General features: G+C 38.2%; 1 protein-coding gene across 6 annotated transcripts in view; it reads left to right on the forward strand.

Moving 5' to 3' along the window:
• Positions 1 to 22,258, forward strand: part of CDKL5 (cyclin dependent kinase like 5) — a 69,407-nt gene that overhangs the window by 23,787 nt on the left and 23,362 nt on the right. For 3 of the 6 annotated variants that reach the window (XR_009557455.1, XR_004692583.2, XM_035114914.2), the window contains exons 4-13: positions 515 to 560; positions 4,123 to 4,259; positions 6,174 to 6,294; positions 6,742 to 6,801; positions 9,425 to 9,515; positions 14,078 to 14,267; positions 18,098 to 18,178; positions 19,122 to 19,273; positions 19,737 to 20,588; positions 20,695 to 20,763. Coding sequence is in view for 3 of the 6 variants with exons in the window: in XM_035114914.2 (XP_034970805.2) it covers positions 515 to 560; positions 4,123 to 4,259; positions 6,174 to 6,294; positions 6,742 to 6,801; positions 9,425 to 9,515; positions 14,078 to 14,267; positions 18,098 to 18,178; positions 19,122 to 19,273; positions 19,737 to 20,588; positions 20,695 to 20,763 (1,799 nt within the window). In the remaining 3 variants the exon portion in view is untranslated. Of the gene's footprint in view, positions 1 to 514; positions 561 to 4,122; positions 4,260 to 6,173; positions 6,295 to 6,741; positions 6,802 to 9,424; positions 9,516 to 14,077; positions 14,268 to 18,097; positions 18,179 to 19,121; positions 19,274 to 19,736; positions 20,764 to 22,258 lie in introns of all 6 variants that reach the window. The other 3 variants (XR_009557454.1, XM_035114911.2, XM_035114912.2) reach the window with 1 other exon arrangement.

The following is a 22,258-nucleotide window of genomic DNA, read 5'->3' on the forward strand; positions in this document are numbered from 1 at the left end:
CTGAGTGCTGGATAGCCCTCAAGTCATAACATGATATGGTGTGATGGCTACAATGAGAGGAGGACTTGGTAAAAAGTCGGGAAGGAGTTCCTCCCCTTGCACTACCGGTAGCTGAAATGTGTGCCTGTATGCAACAGGCTCTTGGGATTCGAGCAAATATAAAACCTCATAAAAAATAACATAATGTCTACAGTAATTAGTTGATCCAAAAAGACTAGCCAGCCAGCTCAAATGCCAAGTGAAAAAGCTGATCTTTACATTCTCCACTAAAAATCCAATACATTAGAAGAACTGCAGACCTCTGAGTGAGAATTTTTCCTGTAGTCTTGGGGACGGCTGTAAAAGCCCTACTTTTAACTGCAGCATTTCTAGGCCTTCACAGATTTGGAACACAAAGTAGCACTATATACTAACTGAAAGTATGTGTTTATTGCAGAACCTTGATGTTTATTGGATGGTGGGATATTTGTGTGGTTTGACAAAGAGCTGATTTTGCTGCCTTTTTTATTTATAGGAAACACATGAAATTGTGGCCATTAAGAAGTTCAAAGACAGTGAAGGTATTTTTCCCCGCTTGCATATATCAATGCATTGGTGATGAAATTCAGCAGGCTTTGTGTCTTAAGATAAAAATCTGTCCCATTATATAATGCTTATTTTAGTGTCATTTATGTTAAGCGTTCACTATTTCCAAGACTCACAATTGTCCAGACTCCAGCTACTTAAAAGCTAACTCTTTTGTGTGGCAAAGGGGACCTAAGGAGATTTGTTCTAAAGCTTCTGCTGAGACAATGCTAGATGTTTAGTGTTAAACCTGTATGCTTTCCACATTATGAACAGATTTTAACTTTTATTTTTGGTACTTATAGCTCCCTTTAATTTATTCCAAGTAGTTAAAATTATTTTCAGGGAGGAAGGTTAAACTTTTTATGTTGCAGTCTAATAATAATAATGTTCTGTATGTCATGTAGATCTTCAAACTTACTAAGAATGATTTAACTAATGCAATTAGATCTTATAATTTTGAGAAGCTTTCATATCCAATATAGAAATAAACTCTTGTCTTATTATTCTTCAGTTCTTTAATTTTTAACTAGAGAACATGGGACTCTTCATTTTGATAGGGCCATTGATATGCTACTAGCTTATTTCATACAGATTCACAGTTTTTAACTACTTTGTATAAATTATTTAAACTTGCTCTCTCATCTCAAAAGGCCTTTTTCATTATCAGTTTGTCATAGATGCTGACATAGCCTACTGTCAATGTCACAGACACTCCATCACAAACATAATTCAGGGGACAGCAGCAGGCGTATAATTGATCATCCCAGATTCACAGATTCATGAATTAAAGTTGTAACTAGCTTACTATGTTCCCGATTTCTTTGTGTAAATATTTGGGAGTGAAATTCTCTTTTATCCTACGTGAGATAAAAACCTTAGACTGGTGAAGTAAGGTACTTTTTTACCTCCTCCAAGTGCAATGCCCAAAACTATGGAGACACGCCACCTGAGACCCACATGCATATGAGAAAGAATTGCTTTTCAGATTAGGAAAACACATCAGTTTGCTTATAAAAAGTGGATAAAGGCCTGTACTTAATGTTGGCACTTATACATCACCAAAAAAGAGGGTATGCACCAACAAAGAAAAGGACTTAAATGGGGATAAAATTTGCATGTGCAAATTTAGAAATAATTACTAGAATTCAAATTTCATTTAGATAAATCATTTAATTCCTATCCAAATCACCCAAAATAAAATTTTCTTTTTAAAAAATAAATAAATTTTTTATTAGAACAAATTTACCAAAACAATTTAACAATCAATATATCCAATCACATCCCCCCCTTTTATTCCCTCCACCCCCTCCCCCCTCCATGGACTTCCCTCAGCTTTCCTCTCTGGTTTGTTTATACATATTGTTCTCTGCATGTTGTAAATGTGTACATATCATTACCTTATCTATCATCTATTTTGCTAATAAAGTTGTGGATGTTTATTCAAAACCTGCCAAAGAGTTCAAATCTTTCTGCTGTCTTTTTAAATAATTTGTAAAAAGTTCCCATTCTTCTTTAAAGTCACGGTTGTCCTTCTCCCGTAGTTTGTATGTTAACTTTGCCAGTTCCGCATAACTCATCAGTCTTTCTTGCCAGTGTTCTTTCGTTGGAAGACTGAAGAAATCCCAATGAAAGAACCCAAAATAAAACTATCAATTTGCATCCCACCCATATTGCCCTTTCAAATCAGACCTTTACAAACTACCCAATTGATTTCCAATCAAAATGACCCTGTTCCACAATTTTTTCTATTAAATGGCCTACTTTCTTCAATCAGGCAGCTTTAGGACACCATACTATTTTTGATAAATGGAAATTGAAACTTCGGCTGCCATCCTAAACACATTTAAAGCAATCTAAACCTGATACCTTGGAGTTTCAGCCAGAGCTATGTTGGGATAAGTCTTTCACCCTGGCTCGGCGGGTGGAAGTTAAGGTGGTGTAAGCCCCACAAAGGGGTGTTCTGAGGCTGTGGAAGGATCGCCTTTTAGCTGGGCTCCCTAAACTAGTACCCCAGTAGAACTTAACCAGCAAAAAAGGGGCAGTGTACGTCAAATTCTTCCCAAATGGAGTTTGGAATGGGGGTAAATTAACCTGGGGTAAGTTGTGCCAGCTTTCTGAAGCTGAAATTGCTCTGTTACGCAGGTTGCTGGTGTGTTGCTGATCTCTCCTGCTGTAGTGGGTGAGAGTCAGGGTACATATTTGATGGGTATTCATCAGGCAACACCCCGCTTCCCGGTACAGCATTTCCTTAACACATAATCTCGCCTACCTACATTCCGCCTGTCAGGCAGTTGTTGAAAGTAGAACAGTAAGCAGTATTACTTGTTCTTACTCTCCACTTGAAAGCTCTCCTAGCTTTTCCTTTCCACTCAGATTGATTCTTCAGAGTCAGAAAGGCATGAGTTCTTCACAGCGAATGTTTAGGGCAAAACAAAATGTGATGTTAATTGCATGATTGTGGTTTGTTGGCAGTAAACAAACCACAGGTAAGCCATTGGGCAAGGTTTGGATGACCGAAAAACTTCAACCTATTTCAGAGCATGTTTCCTTGGAAGTAGTTTCCTCTAAGTTGAGTTTCACCTATCACAAGCATGTTTAACAGTGCAGCTTAGGGCAAAATTCAGCAGTTATATATAATGATAGACTTCTCAATCACAGAGCATACTTGGGAGGGAGTGTTCTACCAGAGAATGGTTGTTTAACCCTTCATGCTGTCTGCTTTCCCATAGAAAAGAAGTTGTTCTTGCAACTTATTTTTATTTTATTAAATTAATTATTATTAGTTTAAATAAACTAATTATTTTATTAAATTTGTATTCTGCCCTTCATGAAGATCTCAGGGTGGGTGGCAACATAAAAATACAAAATGGGAACACAAAATACATAATAAAACAAAACAAAGCAATAACCCTCCCCTGAACACATTTGGAAGGATATAGAGTTTTAATCAGCCAGAGGCCTGGTTAAAGAGGAATGTTGTCTTCTGGTGTCTAAAAATATATAATGGACCTAGCTGAGATGGACCTACATGGGGGTTTGTTCCATCTTGCCAGCCATTCCTGTTCCTCTAGTTTCAAACCCAGTTCTTGCTCCCACATTATTTTAAGGCCTTTTGTACCATTTACTTCTGATTTCAATAAACCATGGTACAGTATTGAAAGCAAACTCTTAGTATTACCACTAGAGTGCTTCACAAAACCTTCAGACTCTGAAAGTTTATGTGTTGCCACATCTCTAATACCTTTCAAATGGAAAAAAGAGAGCTCTACCTACATGTAGACTCGGCACTAGTTTTTTTTTTAGTTTATCCTCCGAAATGCGAACATTGTCTATGTAAAAATCATAATACATTTCCTTAGCCTTGGTATAATAATAGTTTTTAAGAATATGATTTCGTACTAACATTCATGGAGTACTCGTAATGTTATATGAATAGTGGATTGATAGTGGTAGACTTTCCTTTGTGTCAAAATTTTAATGAATCTCTTTCCATACAAGGAGGGTTTTTTGTTTTTATTAAAGTTAGTTTTACCAACTTTCCTTTTTAACTTTTAGAAAATGAAGAGGTCAAAGAAACTACTTTACGAGAACTTAAAATGCTCCGTACTTTGAAACAGGAAAACATAGTTGAGCTGAAAGAAGCTTTCAGAAGAAGAGGAAAACTATATTTGGTGTTTGAATATGTAGAAAAAGTAAGTTTTTTTTTAATTCAGAAGGAAAAAGTTCAGAAACTAAACCAGAAACTAAAAAAGAAGATATTTTTATCCATCAAAAATTGTTATAGTTTTTATTCTTGCAGAAATAATATGAACAGATACTATTTGCTTGATTACATTATTCCACAAAGGTAGATCCATCTCCAGCCAGAAGATAGCAAAATCAGTTGGGACTAGGAGGCTTTAAAGTTGGACTTGTGGGCTTGCAGGAAATAAGCAAATTATTACTGCATTCTTGAACGATAAATGAAGATATTCCTTTATCACCAAGTAATTCTTAAATTAAGCCACTATTCAAAAGTGGCAAAACTTCTTTTTTCCAATCCTAACTAGTAGCTACTTCTACATTTAGTTATTTTCTAGGAGATGTTTGTTTCTTAACCTGTAGTTTCACCACCTATAGATAAGATGTGTGACAGACACTTCCAGCATTTTGTAAGCCTTTCAGTAAGGAAAACTAAAAACCTCTTGGGTAAAGTCTGGAGAACACAGGTTTGTAATATAAAATATAATTTGACTATATGGTGAATACCTAATAAATCCAAATCCAAAATCCTTCATAGGTCATTAAATAATGATTATCATCTCGAGAGAAAGCGACCACTTTCTGTTTGGCTTTATCCTGCACTAATTCCTTTCAGGAGGAGCATGTCCAAGGCTCACTCCTGATCACAAAGAAAGTATCAGGTGTTAAACCGATTATGATACACCAAGACCAAAACACCAACACGGCTTGCAAATATAAAGAACAATTTTACTTGATTAAACACACTAAAGTGCAACTTGCATGTCAAAGCCTGGAGATACTTATAGACAAACAGTCAACTAATGGCACAACTCTGCCAGTAATGTATATAATAATAACGTCAAGGCGCAGTGCAAACACGCAAATTTTCCTGCAGATAGTTCTCTATTAGAAGCGCAAAGTCATGTAAAATGGGAACGGTCACAGGAAAGGATTCTTCACATAGCCATGTGTAGAGGCAGGGGTCATGCATGGATGGCGGATGCAGACGAACACCTCCTCACCGTCCCTCAGCGAATGCAGTACAGTAGATCAGAAGACCTGTACTCCGGATGATAAACAGGTTTTGCAACAGCTTCTTCAGTTCACAATACTATACAGTATACTTAACACGATACATCAAGAATATAAGATCTTCACAGGCACAGCAAGCTTTATCATGTATAATGAGATAAGAATCCAATGTCTCTATTCAGACCAGGTCTCTCCATGGTTTTAAGTTTGGTAATATGTTGCAATTCAGCAACTTTTCTTTCCAGTCTATTTCTGAAATTCTTTTGTAATAAGACAGCTACTTTGAGATCTTGTATAGTGTGTCCTGGGAGACTAACATGTTCTCCTACTGGTTTCTCTGTCTTGTGATTCCTGATGTCAGATTTATGTCCATTCTTATCTCATTATAGATGATAAAGCTATTTTTAGCTGTATCATCCCTTGCTTTTTTCCTGTAAGACCAATTGCAGTCATTAACAGTCATCAATAGGTTTACCACACCTGTCAGCCAATCACCCATTCCCACCACCCTTCTGAGTAATACCCCTCCCCATCCTCTCACTATATATAAGGGTCTGGTGACGTCTGTTTCAGTCTATCTGAAGAAGTGTGCATGCACACGAATGCTCATACCAATGGCAAATTTAGTTGGTCTCTAAGGTACTACTGGAAGGAATTTTTTTTATTTTGTTTCGACTACAGCAGACCAACATGGCTACCTACCCGTAATCCGAAATGAAGTTAGATTACCATATCTGTAACATTAATGTCATGATGATGTTGCATAATTACTTTTTATAAACTTTGCAATTATGGTAGTAATCTAGATTAACTTTTTTTAGCCTCTAATATAATTATGTTTTAACTCATAGAATATGCTTGAATTGCTAGAAGAAATGCCAAATGGAGTTACACCTGAAAAAGTAAAAAGCTATATTTATCAACTAATAAAAGCAATTCATTGGTGTCATAAAAATGATATTGTTCATAGAGGTGAGTATATCAGAAATAAGAACACTTGTCAACAAATTTAGCTTTACTCTAATGCATATTTTTACCTCTCTTTACCTTGTGAACATCATTACCCTGGCCTTGGGCACTGAGATGTATATTTTTAGGACCCACCTTATTTTCTGGGACTGTATCCCCCCCCCCCGGTATGTCCCAAAGTATGTAACAGTGAGTCTCCCAATCCTCTAGAGCAGATTTTGCCAGTGCATAAAGGACTGCAGAGAAGGGCGGGGGAGGAAAGTCTGTTGCAAAGTCTGTTGCATGAGCAGGCCAGCAGTATTTGATACAACCCCAAAAGTAGAATTTGTTAACATTTATTTTTCTGTATTTCAAATAAATAGTGGGAAGAATAATTAATAAATCAATTAATAATGCAGAACAAGTAAAATGCTATGATGCTAATTTTTTCCGACCCATTTAATATTTCAGATATCAAGCCAGAGAATCTCTTAATAAGCCACAATGATATTTTGAAATTGTGTGACTTTGGTAAGGATTTTCATTTTTTGAAGCACACTCTTGTTTTTCTGTTCTGTATATTATGACTTTTAATTTGTAATTTGAATTATGTTTGTCTTTGTCTTGCTTCATCTGAAAACCTTTTCTTTTGAACATGTTTTGTAAGATAATTAGTTTCTACAATAAAAACAAAAATGTTTTCTCTTTTGCTAGTAATAGTCCAGTTCTTTGAATGGTTTGCCAGTTAGCATTTCAATGCAAAAATAGATGCATATACACTCATATACACACATGCATTCAGCTCACAGTAAAAGTTGGGACATGAATGGCAGTAATTGTAGCTCCATCTGACTGGGACTCGACACCATTGAATTAAAGAAATTCTGAATAGACATAAAATTGTGGCCTAATTTTGTTGTACTGATAGAAGAGAATTACTTGAGCTGCCCTGAAATGCCTAAGTGTGTGAAGATACAAGGTGGAATTCAACATCCAGCTATGGCATTCTATCTAGCATTCAGAGACATAGTGTATCTGATCTTGAAGAGGTAGTAGGTACCTTCTGTGTAATAGTCATTGGCAGCTTTAGTCTCCATGAATTGGTCTAATTATCTTTTAGAGCCATCTCCACCCCCTATTGAAGTGAGTTCCATAGTTAAACTACCCACTGTATAGAGAAGTACTTCCCTTTCTCTGTCCCATCATCCATTGGATGTTCCTGTGTTTTTAGTACAATGGTACCTCGGGTTACAAACACTTTGGGTTACAGACTCTGCTAACCCGGAAGTAGTACCTTGGGTTAAGAACTTTGCCCCAGGATGAGAACAGCAGTGGGAGGCCCCATTAGCTAAAGTGGTACCTCAGATTAAGAACGGTTTCAGGTTAAGAATGGACCTCTGGAACGATTTAAGTTTGTAACGAGAGGTACCACTGTATTATGAGAGAGAGAAAGAGAAACTGTTCTTTACCCACCACACATGTTCTTATATACCTCTACCATGCTCCCCTTAATTGCCTTTTCCTAAACTAAAAAGCCCCAAATGTTGTAACTTTCCCTCACAGGGGAGTTGCCTCAGGCACTAAACATTTTGGTTGCTATTTTGAGAGCTCTGTCATATAAGTAATCCTGGACAGCTACAATAGCCAATAATTGTGGTATTCTTAGCCAAAATATTCGTCAGTATTCTATTCATCATCAGACTCAGTATCTGAATCATTGAATTTGAAAGCAAAATACATCAGTGTTTTTGAGCTTTTAGAGCATTATGGCTGTAATCCTGTACCTGAGAATAAGCTTGGTTGATAACAATGAGACTTACTTCAGAGTAGACTTGTATAGGACTGTGCTGTTGTAAGTCTGTGTTTCTTAGCTGCTTTTGTAGAAGCGGTTTTCATTCTGTGATTCAGGAAAAACCCATCTGAATTATTTGGAAATTTACCAGTTTCACAGTAAAAATGACAGATAGGCTTCTCTGAAAGATTCCTTACAGATTTTTTTTTTGCCTGTGGGAAAGATTTTCTTTTTCTTTTTCCTCTTTTTTCTTACTATTATTTAACAAAGAGCTAACACATAAGTGCTTTTTAGAAGTGTTTGACTGCTATGCCTTAAATATGCTGTGCTTTGTACTTATATAATGTGCAGTAGCTACTTAGACATGTATTGTGCAGGTGCAATTTCTTGCTAGTAAAAATGTTGAGAGAAGAGTACTAAGCATAGACTAATTGTGACAGATGCACTTGGCTATTATACTATTGTGTTTCATGGTCTAGTACATCTGCTCTGTTTTGAGACTGTTTCCCTCCCACAAGATTAGGCTTACTCATTTGGGAAGTTATGTAGAAGTATGCAGGGTTTCACTTAGACTACTGAAATATCAAATGTGTTTGCAAATGGATCAGTATCAAATAGTTCAGTTGGAAATCCATGTCAGAGGAGTGGCCTCTAGCCCCATCCATAAACAAGAACTCATGGTAAGAATGCCCATTTTCTACAGCAGAAGCATGTTAGGGCTAGAACTCACTATTCTGTAGGTTTGGCTTTTAAGAGAAGCAGCTCCCTTCCTAGGCAATAGTGATATACTTGCTGATAAGTGGGCTACCAGCAGTAGAATCCTGATGGAATGAACATTCGTGTTCCTACTCAACTGGATGACCCACTTCATACATTCCAAAGAACCAACAAGAAAGAAAGCCAAATGACTAGCTTCCTTTCCCCACACTTCCAGGTCTGTGACGAAAGCAAGAGATGCATACTTGAATCCCAGTTTCATGTCTCCCCTTCCACAGAAGGCCTGGAAAGGGGGCGGGGCATGAACTACTAATTATATTTCTGTTTATGCTGCTTCTGGGTTAGCATAGAAATGCCTTTTCTGTGAATTTGCTTTTGTGACAATTAACGTTACATTACTGTTCATGGAATAACCTACAGGACTGGACTTAACTGGAAAAAGAAGATCCTGTTGCACAAAAATTTGAATACTGCTAATGTTGAATAACTAGTGGCAAGGTGGCTTTTATGTGGAATGCAGAAAAACTGACATGCAAATAGCTCATAAATTTCTTTAAAAAGAGCATTTAACTTAAAATGCTAAAATTAAACGCTAAAATAAATGTATATTCACATTCAAGTCATTTTCAAATTACCTTGATACAGGATTTGCACGGAATTTATCAGAAGGGAGCAATGCTAACTACACAGAATATGTGGCCACCAGGTGGTATCGTTCACCTGAACTTTTGCTTGGGTAAGTAATCTATCTGTAGGTAGTGTACCATTTTGGAGATCTTATCCACTAACAGCATTTGGTTGCTAAAGTTTTAACCTTCAATAAGGAGCATATTTAATTATTATTTTCCTTGCTTATTTCCATTGGCTAGTTTCATAATCAGCGCTAAATTGAAGCCTAGTTTAGTAATTTCATCATTCTAAAAAAACAGCAAAAATGTTTTTATAGGATTGGAGTCTAATGAAATCTGTTAGCCTTACATACTTTAGGCCACAGGTGGTCAACCTCTGCAGCAACTAGACTGTATGTTTTGGCATCCATTTGGAGGCCATTCTTTTGAGCATTCCATAGAGCCCAGGAATGTGTGTGTGAAGAGCCCTATCCAGCAGATATTCATGTGGCTTCCTGGTAGTCGAGCTTCTGATACCTCTGATTTATAGATTAGACTACTGGGTCAGTTTTTTCTGTGACTTTCTTGGTCTCTCTTTTATACACACATTCTCCAAGCATCTGGTCAGTTTGTGTGTCTTATTTCCTTACTTGTTACCAGCACCTGAACTTCCTGCATGCCTTATCCTCTTCCATTCTGGTCAGCGCTGTGAGAGTCACTATGAGACTGTCATTCACCATATGCAGTATTGGTGAAGAATGTAGCTCAACTCTGGGGGTTGTTCTGCCCCTCCCCATATTCTTTTGTCTCTTACCTCTTACTTTAAATGTGTATCAGCATTTTTTTTATTTCATAAAAATTATACACTGCTTTGATTGTAAAAAAAAACAACCCTCAAAATGGTTTACAAAAAGATAGAACACTAAAATCAAGGGAAAAAATCACAACCATACTTTAAAACATACAAAAATTAAAATATTAAAAGAAATTAAAATGATCTCAACTCAATTCAGCTAGCTGCTGCTCTGGGAGGTAAATTTAACCCCTTTCTGCTTTGCTGCACTCCTGAGGAAAATCTCTTCTCTGAAGTTGCTATTTCCATCTGGGAAGAAATTCCACATTGGGGCCAATGTGGGTTTTCCCCTCTCAGCTTTCAAACGGGGAATTTCCTCAAGGCCACAGCATAGGAGGAAACTGTCCTTTGATACCTGCAATCCCAGTGTTGCCATTTTTATTTGCACATTAAAAGACCTGTTAAATGGAAAGGTAAATTTAACATCAGCCTGAGTTTCTGCTTAAGGGCTGTTCAACTCAAGAAAAAATGGACTGGGGAATAATTATTGTGAAGTGAATGTGTGGGGCCCAGAAAATCCCATTCTCTCCCCCCCCCCAAATTAAAATTACTGGGTAAGGTAATGCAGCTCTTGAATAAATCTTAAATTCATTTGAATACAATTTAAATGACACATATAGACATATGCTGCAGTGTATATTAAGATACTTCAGATTTCACTATTTCTTGAGTTATGTGTGTCCAAAGTGTTACTTTATTTTAATATGGATAAAGAAATAATTTTAGAAGCTCCACACATCTCTCTCTTTGTGGTTATGATTATAATTAATATGGGTCATTTTTTGCGCTTTAGCTGTTTTATATATTTTTTTCTGAGTGTTGAAAACATTAGAGTTTTGAATTCCTTATATGCTACAGTGCCATTTTAATAAGCCTGAAAGAGAGCAAGGAAAGCTTACGAATAGCTAATTATACTACCAAATATTTTATGACTTTTTCCCATGGTAATAACCTATAATTTCCCTTGATTTACAAGAATTGTAAAGCTTTTACTAGCATGACTATGAAGAGCTTGCTCTCACATTCCTGTTCATTCTTAAGATAATTTGTATTTTGATTCTTTTTAAATAGCTTTCATGGTTGCATTTTAGTTGTCATATTTGTTTTGTGAGTTCACAGTATTATTGAAAACCTTCGTTACTGGGTAGTAATATAAACTTAATAATAGATAGTTCATTCCACTGCTCTTTGAACAGGATGTCTTTGCAGATATTATCCTTAGAGGGGTGTTCTCAGGAGTTGCTTGCTGTAGCTTCAATTTTAACATTTCTATCAGCAGGAGTAACTTCTTGGCTTTGGTGCATGTTTTGATGCGCTTTGCAGAATGTAGAGGGGACAGCAAAGCAAACCAAGACTAGTCCTGATTTGGCCTTTATATGCCAATATTTATGTGTGGTAAATGTGAAGAAAGCAACTGAAAATAAGCTTTCAGCAGCAGGGGACTAGTGTACTGCAGTATAAGGGGAGAGAGATATACCCATCAACTGTTGCTGTTGATGTAAATTCTGGATTTATTTATTTATTGCAATGGAAAAGAGAGTGGTTATTTTTAAATGTTTTTCCCATTGAAGTAGAAAGTAGCAGTTACTTGTAATTGGTTAGAAGGACAGAGGGACGACCAAGGTCAGATAAACATGGGCAGTGGAAGAGCACTGTTGACTTTTTAAACACATAATGTGAAAGTAAAATAGTTACAGCCATGCCTTAAAGCAGAATCATTCCAAGCACAGAGGAAACACTGGCCATGGATTGTTATATACCAGATTTTCACCTTTTGAAATATGGCAACCCTATTAATGTAAGCTCCTGCCAGGTAATCACATAGTTTGCTCAGATAAAACTCAAGTATTTTGTCTCTTGGCTGTTTCTCATTTATGAGATCTACATACTGTTTGCAATTCTGGCAGCAGTAAATCGAACATATGCACATGCATATTCAGTTTAAACATGAGTCTCTTTTGTATCATTTAAACAATATTTGCTAGGAAGACATTCTGGGCATTTTTATTGTGCGGAATGTACCCATGAGAGTACGTTATGCTTTGGTCTTGCTTGCAAGCTTCCCACGTGCATCTAGTTGGCCACTGTGAGAACAGGATGCTGAACTAGATGGACGGGTGGCCTGATTCAGCAAGACTGTTATTATGTTCTTATTACCCAGTGGTTTTTTTCTGGGGGTATGTATACCCCTAAACATTTTGTGAATCGTTATACTTTTTTTCATTTACTGTATTTATTTTTCCTGATTTGAACTATAAAATGGTGGTTTTCTTGAGTCAAAATGAGAGTACCCCTAAACATTTTTTAAAAGAAAAAAGCACAGTTATTACCCATAGAAAATGGAAGGAGAGACCAGAAAGGCTTTCCTCAATCAAGAATTCTCCCATCTTGATTCTCCTAAAAACACCATCTTACTTTTCAGATATGTAAGGCTTGATGCAGTACCTTTCTCCTTAAGGTTGCTGCTTATGGTTAAGAAACAGGAAGTAGGAATAAATGGACAGTTCTCCCAGTGTATGAATGTAGAAAGTAGAGCCCCGCAAGGATCAGTTCTAGGAGCTGTGCCTTTTAACTTGTTCATTAGGAGTTAAGAGTTCATAGTGAGGTTGTGAAGTTTGGTGACGATAGCAAATTGTTCGAGGTAGTTAAAACGAAAAAAATATGAGAAGCGCCAAAAGAATACCTCCAAACTGGGAGAATGGAAATAAATGAATGGGAGATAAGATGAAAAATGCAATCCAGTGTGAGTTTGTGGATGGAAAGAAAAAATCTCACATATATGCTAATGAAGTCTGACTTGACGGAGACTGGGTAAAAAAATGGACTTTAGAGTCATTGTCGATGAAGATACCGCTTCTGTGGTAGTAGCAAGAGCTGCGGCATCCTTCTTGGAGACCAGATCTGCTGCACCCCCAAGCCACATCTACAGAGGCCTTTTGGTGAATAGGAGGCACTGCTGGTCTCTTCCCAGCCTTTTCCCCTATGAAGATATTTATTTTCCCTTTGTTCCTGATGTGTTCCTGATGCAGATCTTCACTCACCCCTTCTTCTTTGGCAGGGGTTGTATATGTGCTATTTTGTGGTTAGCCTCAGGTGCCAAAATGCCTTTGCCTGCCTGGCCCTGATGCCTCTGAATACTCATGGCTGGCAATCATAAGTTGGGAGATTGCTGTTGCACTCTGGTCCTGCTAGCAGGCTTCTCAAAGGGATCTGGTTGGCCACTGTGGAAACAGAATGCTGGGCGAGATGGTTCTTTGGTCTAATCAACTAGGGTTCTTAAAAGGAAATGTTAGATTTTTTAAAAATTAAATTTTTTATTTTTAATTCATTTTTGAAGAGTTTATTGCTGTTTAAAATCTCATTCTTGGTTTCTTTTGGCTTAATTAATGGAATAGATGTGACTAACATCCTGACCTACATGTTCAGTGTACCGAAGACATTTTGTTCAGTTCAGCTGTAAGATCCTTAGAAGTGAAAATCAACAAGAGCATTAGTAATTCTGATTTGAAAATGTTTGTTCTTTTTGGAGTGAATTCCTATAAAAAAGGCTGGCAGGTTTTGTCAAATTCAAAACCAGTTTTTCAATGGGAGCATGCACAATTACTACATTTTCCTCTATATATTACCTTAACTATTGGTGCTCTAAGGAAAAGCCATCTATTGTGGGGAAAGGTGGGGGAGTGAACAGAGAGCTTTTTTCTCTAAAGGATGAAATACCCCCTGATACTGAATTTCTTCCTAGATACAATACGGGGGAAACCCTAAAACATTGGTTTGTTAAATTTAATATGTGTATTAGTGTGCAAAGTAGCAATAACACCCATGTTTTCTTTTCAGAGCCCCATATGGCAAGTCTGTAGATATGTGGTCAGTAGGCTGTATTCTTGGGGAACTTAGTGACGGACAGCCCTTGTTTCCTGGCGAAAGTGAAATTGACCAACTTTTTACAATTCAGAAGGTGCTAGGACCACTTCCTCCAGAGCAAATGAAGCTTTTCTACAGCAATCCCCGTTTCCATGGGCTGCGGGTAATGCTTAAATTAAGTTTTTCATGCATTTTTCCAGGTGGTGAATTGTTTGGACCAAAGTAATCTCCCTGTTCAATAAATATTTTTGTAATGAGGTAGATATTTATACATGTGTTTCCATTTCTGTTTTTCACTACTAGCACAAGTGTCTAATTATGATTCATTAACATAGGTCCCTAGTCGTGGGGGGGGGGGAGAGATTTCCTAGTATCCTGTTCACAGCAAATTTGAAATTTACAGATTGGAAGGATAGATAGTCCATACTACATAGTGAATTAAATATGTATGTTTCACAGATAAAATATGTATGTTTCACATTTAAAATAATTAATTTAACATAAATAAATGGTATTTATTTCAATTTTTTATAAAAAAAATGGATAAATATTGCTTGTTCTATGCTATGTAAGAGAGAAGTGTCGACACAGCATGTCAAAACAATTTTAAAACTGTTAACCTCTGTTAATCAGATTAGAAAGAACATAACTTTTGAGCAGGACAGGACAGGTGCCATTGGCAAAAGTCAACTTACCAAGGGTTCTTATCTAGAGATTAATAACAAGAGATGGCAGTATAAGCATTGTTTCATCTTTGGCTGGGGGCAATCACTCCTTTACAAATACAGTAGCCCATTATATTTATGATGTTTAGGGTAGTTTTTAATGTTTGACGTTTTATTCTGCTTTTAATTTTCTGTTGGGAGCCGCCCAGAGTGGCTAGGGAAACCCAGCCAGACGGGCAGAGAATGAATGAATGAATAAAAGATGGGCTCTTATGGCTGTCCAGATAAAATCTTTCTGAGGATGGAACTTTTTATTATATGGAAGGTGGTAAAAAAGCTGCATCTATTATTATTATTATTATTATCATCATCATCATCATCATCATCATTTGATGCGGCTTTTTTTACCATCTTCCATATAATAAAGTTCCATCCTCAGACAGATTTTATCTGGACAGCCAGAAGAGCCCATCTGTTGGGAAAATCTTTTAAGATATTCTAAGACTTCACTGCATATTTAAAACGTTAAAATAATCTGCAGTAGCATAGCAACTTGGGTCTGCTCTGAGTATGACTAATGTTGGGCATCACCCTCTTAGTTAGGCAACTTGTAAAATTAATTGCAATTAAGTAGATACTAAGTTGCAGCAGTTCCTGTAATTTAAACGAAGAGTGCAGTAAGAGATCAAGCTCTTCACCCTTTGAAGTTTTGTGAAACCCTGCTATTTGAGATATATGATGACTCCCTTTCTAGTATGTCTTCTTACAACAGCTCTCCTCTAGTTTTCCACATTATTAATCAAAGGAGACAAGCAGTCTGGAATGTTGTATGCTAGTGCTGAAAAGTTACGTAATTAAAACTATACTTGGGAAGAACTCTCACTATTAAGCTCTCAAACCATTTATATGACCTACTTTTGGATCTAGTAGTTTGCCAAAGGCTATTGTATATGCAAGACATTTTCAAGAGCAAGAAAATTAACAGTTTGTAAACTCCTGTGGATCAAACTCTAGACAGAACCAAATACAGTGGTACCTCGGTTTAAGTACACAATTGGTTCCAGAAGTCTGTACTTAACCTGAAGCGTACTTAACCTGAAGCGAACTTTCCCATTGAAAGTAATGGAAGGTGGATTAATCCATTCCAGACGGGTCCGCGGAGTACTCAACCTGAAGCATACTTAACCCGAAGTATGACTGTAATTGGTTCTGGAAGTCCGTACTTAACCTGAAGCGTACTTAACCTGAAGCAAACTTTCCTCCCCATTGAATGTAATGGAAAGTGGATTAATCCATTCCAGACGGGTCCGCGGAGTACTTAAACTGAAAATACTCAAACCGAAGTGTACCTAAAGCGAGGTATTGACTGTATAATATCTACTAGGAACTGCCCCCCCCTGCATGCATTGCTCCCTACCCCTGCCCCCATCCTCACCCCTCTACACCTCCCCTAAACCCCCATCTCCTCACTGTTCCTTCAGCACCCCGCCAACCAACCCCTCACATCCCTTAAATTTTTACTCCCACCTACCCGCTGCCCCACCTACTCCCCTACCCTGCCTACCTGCTACACCACCACCTTGCTGCCAGTGTCCATCCCCTAAGACCTCACCCTAAACTCCCCCTCCAAATCCCCCCACAGCTCACTCCAGTCCCAAGATCCCACTTCTGCCACTTCTTACAGAGGAGAGGCAAACAAACAAACAAACAAACAAACAGGAGGTGTTTCACCTCATCCCACCACCAACAGAAGGAAGTACCGGTATATATTTAATATTGCACACTTCCTTCTGGTAGTGATGGACGCAGTGGTGGCAGCAGCCTTGACAATAACAAGGAGCAGATGAAGGCCTGCTTGGGCTGCCTGCTCACTCACTCTTCTGGACCACCTACTCTGGATCACTTGCTCAGCTGGGCCACCTGTTCACTCAGACCCCGGACTTCCTTTGCCCTCTTGTGCATGCCTCTTAGTGAGCAGGCACACGGGTGGCAATGACAGCGATAACAACGCCTGCCTGAACTACCGGCTGGCCCACTTATTTGCCTCCACTGTTGTCTTGCTCACTTGCACTTCCCACTGTTGTCATGCTGCAATTCGCTTGGCCGCCTAGTGGTGGCCACACTAACTTGCAGCATGATGACTTTTTTCTTACAAAAATATTATATAGAAAGCAAAGTACATGTGGAAGCTTACCATTGACATATTGTCTTTGTTCAGTTCTTGACAAAAATAAAATAAAATTGCAAATAGTGCCCTGAAACAATAGTGGAATTTTTTACCTATGTCCAAACTGCATTTTATAGCATTTTGTGGTTGACTACGTAGCTACTGTGTGATTCTTCAAGAGCTGAACGCTACACTTTGCAGAAGCTTTAAAGCATGGCCAGAAGATCTGGTGCTAAATTCTGCTGACCTAGAACTCCCGCAGTGCCTCTGCAGTACAAGAGTGTTACACAAAACCCCTTTTCAGTTTACTGTGTGACGTGATGATGCCATTAGCTTTTCTACACCATCTAAAGTGCTGTCAAATGGCTGCAACCTAGTGCAGGCAAGGAAGCATAGCAAGCTCTTTTGTGCTTGGTTCTAACAGCAAGTGGACATGACTACTCAACTATGCTATGCTTCAACTGAAAAACATCATCCAGCCCTTGGCATATATGTGGAAGTTTCCTTTTCACATCTGTATTTCAGTTATTCACATTCAATTAAACACGTCTGTAGATAAAAGATACTTTGAAACTAATTCTAATTTCATTAGTTTAGACCTTTCTTTAATAATTACCAGTCTTTCATAATTACATCTTTGGAAATCTTGTATTTTAAGAGGGCACCCAAGGCATGGCATGGGAGTTCATGGTCTGCATTTCTCTATGTATTGTTTATGTTAATTGCAGCTTTGGTGGAACCTGGAGTGGTTGCTTCTGGGGGGGGGGGGCTAGAGGCAGTCTTATGGTACCTGTATATTTTTTCACACCTTTGCAGTTTGGGGGGAATTTTAATTGAAAAACCCGGGGCATTAACCCATCTCTTCCTTCCCCTCCAGCACAATAGTCCTAGTCTGACTTCCTCCCTTTTCTATTCCTCCCTGTCTGCACAAGTGCTATTAATCGTTTTCAAAACATAGATTGCATTTAGTATGACCTTAATAAGGTGATTATCTTTGTGTTTTTCTAATGTGTGTGATTATTTCAAGAGGCCAACCTGTATTTAAGCTATCTATGCTACTGTATGTTGCTCCAGGTATTTTAGGCAGCATATACCACAAACAGAGTTTTGATGACTTTTGTAAATGTGCCTTCCTAATGTATGGAAATTATTTTTGTACAGTTTCCTGCAGTTAACCATCCACAGTCTTTGGAAAGGAGATATTTAGGAATCTTAAGTGGTGTTTTACTTGACCTTATGAAGGTAGGAATATTGTTATTCTATGTATTATTGTTTCTATGTTCCACTGCTGTTCTGATGTTAGTAGTAAATCTGTGTGATGCTGGTTTCTTTTTCAAATCAGCTTCAAATATCTGAAATGGTGCCAGGGATACTTCAGGGGAATTATGCCTTTTGCTGAGTATACTCTATTTTTAAAAAATAGAAAGTTGTATTTTTCATTCATTATTTTTCTCTGTGAAAGCAATGTAATTCTATTTACCACAATGTAGACATCTTTTCAGGTGACAAAAAAACTGAATTTAGTCCTCATTAATAGAAATAATGTTTTAACATGTTAGCAATAGAGATAATGGTGTTTATTTCATTAAGTGCCTTCTCCAGCTTATTAACATAAATGAATAACCAGAGAAACAAAATAGAAAATGAAATCTATTTCCTGGCTTCTGCAGCAACCCACTTGTGTGCTATCAGGCCCAAATTTTATAGGTTCCAGTGGCTACTGGGCCCCAGGGTTCTTCACGCTGCATACATCTACATCAGTTTGTAGTGTGAGTTTGTAATGTGATTACAGGTAGGTAGCCGTGTTGGTCTGGATCGAAGTAAAATAAAAAAATTCCTTCAGTAGCACCTTAAAGACCAACTAAGTTTTTATTTTGGTATGAGCTTTCGTCTGAAGAAGTGTGCATGCACACGAAAGCTCATACCAAAATAAAAACTTAGTTGGTCTTTAAGGTGCTACTGAAGGAATTTGTAATGTGAGTTGTTCACAATAGGTATAGCACTTAGAGTCAATGTTTTAAATACAAGATAGAGGAAAAATAGGCAAATAGTTTTAAATAGTTTTCAGTGCACAAAATACTTCTTAGAAAGTGCAATGTTTAAATATTAATTGGCCAAATACTTTTTGCTTCCAAATGGTATACAACTCAGCTTTATTACTTAAACCCGAATTTCTGTTCAAAAGAACTTACTGAAACTGGATCCAGCTGACAGATACTTAACAGAGCAGTGTCTGAACCACCCAGCATTTCAAACTCAGAGGCTCTTGGATCGTTCACCTTCACGGTCAACTAAAAGAAAACCTTACCATGGAGATAGTAACACCTTATCCAACAGGTAAGTACAAACCATCTCTTGCCACTGGGATATTGGGATATTGATGCCCTAGCAACCCACATGTCCACTGGACTTAATGGAAACTGTTGCTTATTGTCTGGGCATAGTGACTCATGTGAAGAGTACCTTCTGTGTTGATGGCAGTTGCTGTGACATTTGTGTTTTTGAGCCTCCTATACCTGAATCATATGTGTTAAATTCAGGAATGAACAAAGTACTTTTCATTGTTTCTTTGTTCATTTTGATTCTGTGCATCTTTTACTTTTAACAACTTGATCTTGTGGGTTCTCCTTTAATTGTTCTAACTTAATAGGCACTTGGAACAAACAAATTAGCCATCTCAGTGCCCAACAGTCTCCAATCCATACTGTATGTAAGCAAATCTCAAACACCAAGTTTACTGGAGCAACTGGTGTTTAAAGGTAGAAATTAACACGTGTTTTTTCTGTGTTTTATAATATAGAACTCAAGCTAGCAAAAGTACTGCTGTACAGTCTCATCACAGATCAAACAGCAAAGATATACAGAATGTAGGAGTTGGATTGCAGAGAGAAGAGGTTCTTCCATCAAACGAAAGCTTTCTAAATGGAAATCTGCCTGTTGCTGCTCATAGCCCAATGCTTTCAAAGAAGCCAGCTAACCCTCCTGGATCTGGAAGCAAGGATCTAGCTAATAACAACATCCCACACCTCCTCAGTCCAAAAGAAGCGAAGACAAAAACTGAATTTGATTTTAATTCGGATCCCAAAGCATCTGATGGTCCAGGTACAAAATACTTGAAGTCAAATTCCAGATCTCAGCACAACCGCCACTCATTTATGGAGAGTTCTCAGAGCAAAACTGGCACGCTGCAACCAGGCGAAAGGCATAGCCGTCACAGTTACATTGATACTATTCCTCAGTCTTCAAAGAGTCCCTCATATCGAACAAAGTCAAAAAGTCATGGGGCTCTGACAGATTCCAAATCAGTGGGTAATCTTTCCGAGGCCAGGGTTCAAGTTGCAGAACCAAACAACAGTAGGTATTTTCCATCCAGCTGTTTGGACTTGAACTCTCCTACCACACCAACACCTCCACGCCATGCTGACAACAGGACTTTGCTTAGTCCTTCTTCAAGAAATAACAGAAGTGACGGTACACTTGAATCGCGAAGACCATCTACAAGACATTCCAAAACTATGGAGGAGCTGAAATTGCCAGATCACATGGATGGAAGCCATTCACACTCTTTGTCTGCTCCCCATGAATCTTTTTCTTACGGTTTAGGTTATACAAGTCCCTTTTCTTCACAGCAGCGCCCTCATAGACATTCTATGTATGTGAGCCGGGACAGAGTGAGGACCAAGGGCTCAGAGGGTGGCTTAAGCGTAGGGCAAGGGATGGCAGCCAGAGCAAACAGCCTGCAACTATTATCTCCACAGGTGCAGCATAAGTCACTCACAAGATCTGTTGGCTCCTCTCGTGAAGACTGTACAGAAGATACCAGTAGGGTTAGTCTGAATTTTGACTGTTGGAGAGACTACTCTTCCCCATTTTGTATGTCTGTCATGCGTGAGCATATAACTAAATTGTTAAATGTAGGAATTACTTTTACCCCACGCTGGGAGCGCCCACTTTGATATACATTAAGAACTTTTACTTTATTATAAAAATAGGTGAAACCTATTGTGTGATCATAAATGATTGAAATTATTTATTACATTTATATCCCAGCCTTCTTCCAAGGAGCTCAAGCTGATGTGCATTGTTCTCCGTAGCCTTCACAATCCGGAATGTTGCATGTGTCATAAGGCTATTACTTTGTGTTGATAATAGTTTAACCCAGATTTTTGAATACAGTTTGTTTGTTTTTTAGAATAGTTTTAAACAGTAGTTGATCTTGGGATAAGTATAGGCAGATTTTAGATATGAGAAATTCAAAGAAATTATGGGTATTTCTTCACCTTTCCTTCGAAGAACAAACAACTAGGCTAAGCCTAGCATAGGTGAAAACAGCCCATGAAAACTTTGCCATATGTCAGGCATGGGGAACCTATGGCCCAACAAGGGTCCTAATTTGGCCTACAAGGCTGTTTTTCAGGTGTGGCCACAACTCCAAAGGAACAGTCGGGAAAGTTAGTGCACTCATTGTACATCTGCAAGCAAGGCTTGCATTTCAGCAGCCTTTAATTTTTTTGCCGTATACAAACTGACTGGGAAGAGCTCCACTTGAATTCAAGCCAGGGATACAAAGGCTTTTCCAAGTTGTGCCTGCAAAGGAAGAAATGAAATAATTGGGTGTGCTCTTGATTCTTTCCTTTGAAGTTTAGTCACTTGATGTCATGGTGACATCAGGCGACTGACAGGTCAAAGTGGCCAATGGGGTAGGGGAGCTGAGGATTCTAGTTACTGGCCAGGTCCTGTTCCTCACTCCTGCCATTGGCACTTGTACTTAAAGAAAGGATAGAACTTCCACAGGTTTTTAAAAATGAGAGACAAACAGCAGGGAAGAGCACTTGGAAACAGGATCACTAGCTGATACCTTGGTATTATCTAGCAGGGGTGCTCTTACATAGTCATTGGTCTGGGAGTTGTAATATGCTGGAGAGGTAGCAGGAAGAGGAGAAGACAGGAAGGTGAAGTGAAGGAGTGTAGATGATGGGAGCAGTGGGGGTTTTTCTAATGATTTGGAAAAATTGGTCTAGCTAGAGGAAACACTCCTAAAATAAAATCTTAAATCTGTAATTTTATGCAGTAAGCAGGCATAGGAAACTCGGCCCTCCAGATGTTTTGGGACTACAACTCCCATCACCCCTAGCTAATAGGACCAGTGGCCAGGGGTGATGGGAGTCATAGTCTCAAAACATCTGGATGGCTGAGTTTGCCTATGCCTGGGTAATAGCACTTGCTTTAGCCATGTACCTTGTGATAGTTTTTGAGTGGGGGGGGGGACTTTGAAGGTGTCTGATTTACATGGGGCGCACTAAAATTGTGACAGTTTTTATG

Source organism: Zootoca vivipara, chromosome 4 (genome assembly GCF_963506605.1).
Source record: "Zootoca vivipara chromosome 4, rZooViv1.1, whole genome shotgun sequence".
Taxonomy (NCBI): Eukaryota; Metazoa; Chordata; class Lepidosauria; order Squamata; family Lacertidae; genus Zootoca; species Zootoca vivipara.